We start from the raw sequence: 8,369 nt of genomic DNA on the forward strand, positions 1-8,369 counted from the left end.
CCTGGGCTTTTCTAATGCACGGGTCAGGTCTGACCTAAAAAAAAAGAAAAAAGTGAAATATTAAAAGAAGTCGTATCTGATCGCGTGCGAGTTTTGGGGCAGTGCTGTAAGGAAGCCGACGCGCGCTGCCGCGGGCTTGCTGTCCGCTTGGGCACAGTGGCCTGGTGGTTTGTGGGAACGTGCTGGTTTACAGTCATCATTTCTGAGCTGGCTTTTGGTTGCGGTTAATTGATGAACTTAGGAGTTCCCATGGCCACTCCATGACCACAGCTTTTGGTCTCATAAATTAACTAACTTTTCTCCCCGCGGATGACAGTTTGCCCAACACAAAGGGATACCCCAGCCGGGCAAGGGGACAATACTTTAACGCCCTGGTGGAGTTCTCTTTATTTATCATGGGGTCGTTCAGTCTACCCTCTCTCTCCAAAGTAGGTGGCATCCATGGCTCTTCACTGGGGGGGGTCTTTCCCAGGAGCTGCCTTCTCCACACTGCCAGTATGTCCAGTTGATGCGCGCTAGTGGCAGACCGGTCTGTCCCCAAACCCCACCTGGGAACAGCCTCAAGCCTTGGGAAGCCTGGCTCTTGGTCTCAACCCTAAAGCCGGCCCAGGGCAATGCTGGGGTTGAACTGCGGGACAGGGAGCATCCTTCCTCCGGGAGACCCCCTGTTCGTACCCCTCCGGAGCAGCCGGTCGTGGCCGTTACACAGCCCGTGCTGGCTTGGGAAGGCGCCTGCTTCCCACCCAGGTGGGGGTCCGGGAACCTGGCCTGGTGGGAAGGAGCAGAGGGTGTTGGGGAGGGGGGGGAGAGCGTTATTCTGGCAGCCGGGGAGGGAAGGATGAGAAAATCCGGAGGGCGGGTGGGAACCCGGGGCAGGGATAATCCCGGGGCCTGGCAGCGGGCTGCCGGCCCCCCGGGAGCGTGTAGGGGTTTCCAGCAGCGCGGCCCCTCGGGGCCCGGCGGGCGGTGTGAGCGAGCAATGGGAGGAACCAGGTCTCTGCCGCCGTCCCTTTTCTGCCCGCAGCTGCTTCTCATTCCCCAGCGCTCCCTCCCTTCTCGTCAGGCGGAGGGAGAGAGCCGCTTCCCGACTTTTCCCTTCCCAAACCGGCCTCTCGGAGGGTCCCCGCACAGCAGCCGCCCCGCGTCCTCTCCCCCCTGGCCCGGCGTGCTCGGGGACACGGACCCCCGGGGGGGGGGGGGGGGTGTGGGGGGAGACAGGGACCCCCGGGACACACACACACACACACACGCACCCGGGGGGGACGGACACCCACGCCGACGGTCGTGTCCCCCCCACCCCGGCCGTGGGAGAGAGACAACGAGAGGGGCAGGGGGGGGCCCCGCGCCTCGGGTTGCGCCAGTCCCCGGGGGATGCACCTGAGCGGGGTCCGTCCCCCCCCACGCCCGCCGCAGCTCGGCACCGGCTCGGTCCCGACCCCCGGCCGCAGCCCCCCCCCCCCTCTCCTCCCTCCGGGGCGGCGGAACGCAGCGCCGCGGGCCGGGAGCCTGGCGCGGGCGGCGGGGAGGGGAGGGCCGGGCCGGGCCGGGCCGTCCCCCGCGGGGCCGGGCCGGGCGGGGGCGGGCCGGGGGCGGCGGGCCGGGCCGGGCCGGGCCGGGCCGGGCTGGGCTGGCGGGGGTGCGAGGCTCCACGTGACTTGCGGGGCCGGGGAGAAAAACCGGGGCCGGCGGCGGCGGCGGCCGCACTGCGCCCGGGCGGCGATCGCGGGAGGCGCTCGGCAGCCGCTGCCCCGAAGGCTTTCGGCGCGCTGGGTCCGGGCTGGCTCTCCAGAATCATGGACTGTGCTGATATGCCTTGCTTGCTGTCAGTGAGTACAGCCCTCTTCTTCCTCGGCTTCGCTCTTTACTTTTGGTTTTCGCGACGGTTCTTGATTTTAGTGTTTTGGGTTTGGTGTTTTTTTTTTTTTTTTAAAAAAAAAAACAACACCCAAACTTTACTTCGTTCTCGTTCCCGTCTCGTTTACCCCCACCACCACTCTCCCGGGGTCCCGGCGGCGGGACGCGAACCCGCGTCCCCGTCCCCCGTTCTCCCCCCCCCCCCGGCACCGTTCCGCCGAGCCGGGCGCCCCTTCCCCGCCGGGCGCCGGGGCCCCGCCGCCCCGCCGCAGCTTCGGCCCGGCCCGGCCCGGTGCGCCGGAGACCCGCCTGCCCCTGGGGGCTGCCGGGCGGCGAGCAACCTGGGGCGAGCGGCTAATCCCTGCCCGCCGGGGCGCGCCTGCTGCCGCTCGGGGGCTTCTTCTCATGTCGTTTGGCCATTTATTACTATTATTTTCAAGTTTATTCGGAAGAGGAGGAGGAGGAGGAGGAGGGGGGGGGGGTTTGCTTCTCATCCTGACTTTCCTTGTTGTTTGTTGTTGCGTTTTTTACACCCCAGAGACACCATGATTCCTGGTAACCGAATGCTGATGGTCATCCTACTATGCCAAGTCCTGCTAGGAGGTACTAACCATGCTAGCCTGATACCCGAGACCGGCAGGAAGAAAGTCGCAGAGCTTCAGGGACAAGCCGGATCCGGACGCCGCTCTGCCCAAAGCCATGAACTCTTGCGGGGTTTCGAAACAACTCTGCTGCAGATGTTTGGGCTGCGAAGGCGGCCTCAGCCCAGTAAGTCAGCCGTCATTCCTAGTTACATGCTGGATCTCTATCGGCTCCAGTCTGGAGAAGAGGAGGAAAGCCTCCAGGAAATTAGCCTGCAGTACCCTGAGCGATCGACCAGCCGGGCAAACACCGTGAGGAGTTTCCACCATGAAGGTCAGTGACGGGAGGAGGTAAATTCCCAGTCCCAGTACCGATTGGGATTTCCTTGCGTTTGGAAGCTCGCAAATGCGTTTAGAAGCAGGACGTGCCCGGCCCTAAATTTATGGGAGGAAAACCACCCCCCCAAGCCTGCTGTGTGTGGGTGACAGGCGTGCTGCTCTGTATTTTTTCCAGCATCCTGTGCTTAACCCGAGCTTGACCATATTTTGAGGTGCTTTCGCTTCTGTTGACAACAGCGAGTTTCCTTCGGTGCCTCTGCCGCGGGGTCACTCCTTGGGCTCGCGTGGATTTAATGGCTCTGGATCGGATGCGGGAGTAAAGTGAGGGCGGGATCTCGCCCCTGGTGTGTTTCTTTTGAACTATCAAAGCGATTGCTGCCTGGTTTTGCTCTTAAAAAAAAAAAAAAAAATAAAAAAATAATCCAAAAAACCCCTACTCGAATTTAATACTTACAGCTGTGTGTTTATAAGGTTTATTCAATAGGCTCTTGTAATCTGATCCAAATGTTTCCTAGCGGATGTTTCTTTTCCAAAGTAAATCTGAATTATTAATCCAGCCGCATCATTACTGTGTTGGAATTTGCTTCTCTTTCTCCCCCTGCCCCCTGTGCCCCGTAACAAGGCACCTCTGTGCTCCGTGGCGCCGCGCCTCGCCGGGGAGATGATTTTGGAGAGACTGGGGGGTGAAAGCGAAAGTGGAAAAGCCCCCCCCCCCGAAAGGGGAAGCAGACGGGAAGGGGTGACCCGGTCTGGGCGCAGGCATGCGGAGGGCGAGCGAGCGGTGCCAGGGCAGGAGCCGTTTCGGGTCCGGTCGGGAGGGATGCGCGGGGGAGCTGAGAGGTGCCGGTGGCTGCCAGGCAGGTGAAGCGTGGGTGCGAGCGCCGTGGCTGTGGCCGTGTGCCCCGAGGCTGACGTGCTCTTGTTTGCTTTTTGTACCGCTTCCCCTCCCTGCCCCGCTCCCCTCCAGAGCACCTGGAGACCATCCCGGGTCCCAGCGAGGCACCCCGGATCCGCTTCGTCTTCAACCTCAGCAGCGTGCCGGAAAACGAGGTGATCTCCTCGGCGGAGCTGCGGCTGTACCGGGAGCAGGTGGAGGAGCCGAGCGCGGCGTGGGAGAGGGGCTTCCACCGGATAAACATTTACGAAGTGATGAAGCCGCTGTCGGAGCGCGCTCAGGCCATTACGCGCCTGTTGGACACGCGTCTGGTGCACCACAACGTGACGCGCTGGGAGACCTTTGATGTGAGCCCGGCTGTGATCCGGTGGACCAAGGACAAGCAACCGAACCACGGGCTGGTGATTGAGGTGACCCACCTCCACCACGCACAGACTCATCAGGGCAAACACGTCAGGATTAGCCGATCTTTACCTCAAGGGCGCGGGGACTGGGCTCAGCTCAGGCCGCTCCTGGTCACTTTTGGGCACGACGGGCGAGGCCACGCGCTGACCCGTAGAGCCCGCCGGAGCCCCAAGCACCAGCGTTCCCGCAAGAACAAAAAAAACTGCCGCCGCCATGCCCTCTATGTGGATTTCAGCGACGTGGGCTGGAACGACTGGATCGTGGCACCCCCGGGGTACCAGGCGTTTTACTGCCACGGGGACTGCCCCTTCCCTCTGGCCGACCACCTCAACTCCACGAACCACGCCATCGTGCAGACGCTGGTCAACTCCGTGAACTCCAGCATCCCCAAGGCCTGCTGCGTGCCCACGGAGCTGAGCGCCATCTCCATGCTCTACCTGGATGAGTATGACAAGGTGGTCCTGAAAAACTACCAGGAGATGGTGGTGGAGGGGTGCGGGTGCCGCTGACCCCCTTCCCCGCCACCTTCTCCTCCCCTTCTCTCTCCCTCCCGTCCCACCCCAGAACTGCTCGCGATAGCTGGACTCTTCTCTAAACTAAACGTTCACCTTGACCTTATTTATGACTTTATGTGCAAATGTTTTTGACAATAATGATCATATATTTTGACAAAATATATTTATAACTACATATTAAAAGAAAAAATAAAATGAGTCATTATTTTAAAGGTAAACGCATTTTGTGTCTCGCCTCTCAGGGTGCTGCTGAGGCTGTGCTGGCTGGGAGTGCAGCAGGGAATATATCTTCTCTCCTTCTCCCCCCCCCCCCCCCCCCCCCCCTTCGCTTTCTCCTCACCCCTTTTCCCCTTAAAGACTTTGCAAATTTTAGTCTTTCTATTTCTCGCCGAGGTACCGCGGATCCCCCGGTGCTGGGGCTGCGCCACGTGAGAGATGAGGGTCCCTGGAGATTAAGAGCTGCTTCTCCCGGCCGCTGGGAATAGAGCCGACCTTGCTAACCTGGCCCAAGCGTTTGCAAAGCAACCCACCAAAAATGCATTTGAAAAGGTGAAGATTTACCTGAGGGCTTTACGCTAAACCCACTGGGTTTTATACCCTTGGTCCATCTTCAGGATTCCCCAGGTTTTAAAACTATTAACATTTTCCCCCCCCTCCCCGCCACCCCCTGCCTCTTCCCCTCCCCACTGGAGATTGGCTTCTTTGGGAAGCTTCAAAGGTTTGCACGGGTCCTTTGAAGATCAAATCGCCCCATTACAATGCCAAAAAAAAGAGAAGATATCTGGAGCAGTTAAATATGTGTTAGCTAATAGCTACCTGTGCTGTGTCCTTTCCAAATTGCTTCCGAGCAGGAAGGTGATCAGAGCCCAGCAGGTACAGTTAGAGGTATCTAGGGCCTGAAACCCCTGGCTCAAATGCATCGGATGGACTGTGTTTGGCTTGGAAAATAGGGAGCTGTGCCGTGGGGTGCGTGCATGGGGCTCGTGTCCTTGGCGACTGTGGGAGTGGGAAGGGAGGGGAGCAGGGTAAAGCTGCATGATGGATTTTCTTTTTTTCTTTTCTTTTTTTTTTTTTTTTTTTTTGTTTTCCTTTAATGATTGAAGTTTTCCAACCCTCCGAAAGGGGCAGCTTAGTTGAAACCAATAAAAACTGGAGTGGAAAGCTTGCCAAAAGCCTTGGCTCCCTGAAGAGTGCAGGTGGAGAGAGGAGATGGGAGCCGTGGGGGGAGGTGAGCATGGCCCTGCTTTTCTCTCGGAGACAAAAAAAAAAACCCCAGCCCTCAACCTCCTCTGTGCCAGGGCAGCTTTTCCACCCCTCCATCCCAGCGGGTGCTGGCACACAGGAGCAGGCCACAGGGTCCCCTCCGCTGCCGGAGAGCCTCTGGGTGACTCTGCCTCCCCAGCGGGTCCCCACAGCCCCCCAGCACAGGGGGGGGGCAGCGATGGGTGCTTGCTACGGGGACCGATCGTCCCCGGCGTGGCAGGGCTCTGCGTGGGTGCTCGCGGGGATGCACATCGCCTATAGGGCCGTGACGGATGGAGGGGGATCACCCCTTCGCTGGGGAGCCCGGGCGCCTGTGTAGGGGGTCGGGGTTATTGCTACCATGTCTCCGGGGCCCCCTCGGCCCCAAGCTGACACTCTCATTCCTGCCTTTAGAAGGGAAATGTGTGGCCCGGGGCATCGGCGACCTGCTGCCTCTCCTTTGATGCCTGCATATCAGACATAGCCATGCCAAAGAAAGAATTTCATTTTGAAGTGGCATCAGCTAAAGGCGAGCGCCTTTCAGCTGCCTGACAGGGCAATTACACACATCTCCGCCGATCTGCCCCGCCACCGATAACCCCGGCTGCTGTGGGGCCGCTGGGGATGGACGGACGGACGGACGGACGGGGAAAGGGGGTCTCCCGGCCCCGTGGCAGCCCTGGCTCTCAGGGCCGTAGGGCAGGCACTGCGGGAGGGTGCCTTGAAAGAAAGAAAAAAAAAAAAAGAATCACTGTGCTTTTATTTATTTATTTGTTTGTTTGTTTATTTATTAAAAAAAGGCTTCTCCCAGGTTTGCTTCCCTGTTCGTCGGTGCATCCCGGGTTATCCTGGAGGCTGAAGGGCCGTGAGGGTGTTACAAAGTGAAGCAGCGTGTGCGCAAAGGCCTCTTGGATTTAGATCATTCTCGTTGTAGAAGTCTCCAGCCGCTTTGCTGCGTTCCTGCTGCTTTATGGATCTGTTTATTTTGGTGCTTATTTTTGCATTGCGTTTCAATGATGAAATCAAAGCTTCGGCCCCACGGAGGCAGAGGCACTTGCTTTTCGGTAGGTGCTGCGAGGGGAGAGGTTGTCCTGACATGGACGTGGCCTTAGGGAGATTTTCCTTTGCTTTGGTTTTCCTGCCCTGGTGCTGGGCTGTGGGTTGGTGAGATCCTACATGGGGTGTTCTGCCCAGAAACTGTAGGAAAAAAACCCAACTTTTTTTAAAAAAAAATCAAAGCATTTCAATTTTGTAAATTTTGTAAGAATCTAAACTGTGGACATGAAAAAGCTGACAGTAAGTGATGTATGTTACAAAATGGATGCATTAAGCGATTTACTCAGTGGAGCTTGTCTAAACTTTTGCATTTAACACAGAGTACAGGGGCTGAGGGTTTCCCTCCGCAAGCATGTACATCCCTCTGTCCCACATGGGTGGCAGATTGCTGTGTGGCCTCGTGCGATCAGAGATGCATTTAGCGAAATTCTCGATCCGATAAATTGTTTAAAAATAGGAAAATACAACAAAATTGTCAGGAAAAACCAGAATCACCTCCCTTTCTGGTTTCCAGATGATAACCGGTGGCGTTTTTTTCCCCACCACTTCAATTTGGGCTGGGTTTTGCTGGTGATAATCAGAGCTCTCTTCACTGCCCTGACAAGGGGGAGAGGGCTTGCTTTTTGGGAAGCTGCGAGTTAAGCGCTGGTGTGGAGAGACCCAGGAATTCCATGCAGCATTTCTGGCCGTTGTTTTGTGCATTTGTTGCAGCAGTTGTGCGGTTTAATCCTGCGCTCTGGAATCAGCGCGATGACTGGTCCTGTCTGTTTGCTGAGTGCTGCTTGCCGTAGACATGCCGGTTTGGCTTCTTGCTGGCTTATCTGTATCAGAAACTACCTCGCTCATGCAGCAGAGAAGAGCTGGAGTAGTGGTTTAGTCTCAGATAGCCAGTGTTTAGCGTCGCTTAGAAGTATGACAAATATATCTGCTTGATAAGTGCAATAATTCCTCTGACCGTGGAACGTATTATTTGCAAATGTTATTTATTTCAGAGCGAGCGCTTTGTTTCTGGCGGCTGGCACAGCAATCCCTGGAAGGTCTGAGATAAGGCGTATCAATTTAGCCCCCCTTTTATTCAGTGCAAACTGTGAACAAAAGGGGAACGGGTCGAAGGGGGGTGTGCAGCCGCTTCCCCACCGTCTGGGTGTCCTGGCAGCTGTGGCCCACAGTCCGGCACCCCAAGAGGTGTGAGCCAGACGGTAGATGCTCTGCGGCTCACCGTGATGCGACTTCATCTTTGTGCCTACTGCAGGAAGGCTGTGACTTTTGGTACCTGTAAAGTACTGTTGCACTGAAGCCTGTGTGGCTTATGGATGTAGGAAATGAGGACAGTGTCTCAGCAGGGTTTAGTAACCCTCTGTGGCTCCAGCTGAGTTGTTCACAGTGGTCGTCAGCGAGGGCCGCTGACACTGTGCAAGAACATTGTCGCTGGAGCACGGGTGAGGGTACAGGGTGAGGTGTGCTGGAAAAGAGGGTCCCAGG

The 8,369-nt window shown here is 57.5% G+C and overlaps 1 protein-coding gene across 2 annotated transcripts; it reads left to right on the top strand.

The window, feature by feature from the left end:
- The first annotated feature begins 1,697 nt into the window (after nt 1–1,697).
- Nucleotides 1,698–4,801, top strand: BMP4 (bone morphogenetic protein 4). 2 transcript variants are annotated; one of them, XM_049828691.1, is made up of 3 exons: nt 1,698–1,822; nt 2,393–2,769; nt 3,742–4,801. In XM_049828691.1, the coding sequence occupies exons 1-3, from the start codon at nt 1,794–1,796 to the stop codon at nt 4,581–4,583; spliced, it is 1,248 nt and encodes a 415-aa protein (XP_049684648.1). In that variant the 5' UTR covers nt 1,698–1,793; the 3' UTR covers nt 4,584–4,801. The 2 variants fall into 2 exon arrangements, with proteins under 2 accessions (XP_049684648.1, XP_049684649.1); XM_049828692.1 differs by having other exon boundaries at nt 1,717–1,826.
- Nucleotides 4,802–8,369: the final 3,568 nt, after the last annotated feature.

This window comes from Accipiter gentilis, chromosome 25 (genome assembly GCF_929443795.1).
Source record: "Accipiter gentilis chromosome 25, bAccGen1.1, whole genome shotgun sequence".
NCBI classification, from domain to species: Eukaryota; Metazoa; Chordata; class Aves; order Accipitriformes; family Accipitridae; genus Astur; species Astur gentilis.

What these genes read in the sequence shown, in the direction of transcription:
- BMP4 (XM_049828691.1), top strand. Translation starts at nt 1,794, where the DNA reads ATGGACTGTGCTGATATGCCTTGCTTGCT. An exon ending in GCTGATATGCCTTGCTTGCT is followed by an intron (nt 1,823 to 2,392) that starts GTCAGTGAGTAC and finishes TTTACACCCCAG; the next exon opens with AGACACCATGATTCCTGGTA. An exon ending in GAGGAGTTTCCACCATGAAG is followed by an intron (nt 2,770 to 3,741) that starts GTCAGTGACGGG and finishes GCTCCCCTCCAG; the next exon opens with AGCACCTGGAGACCATCCCG.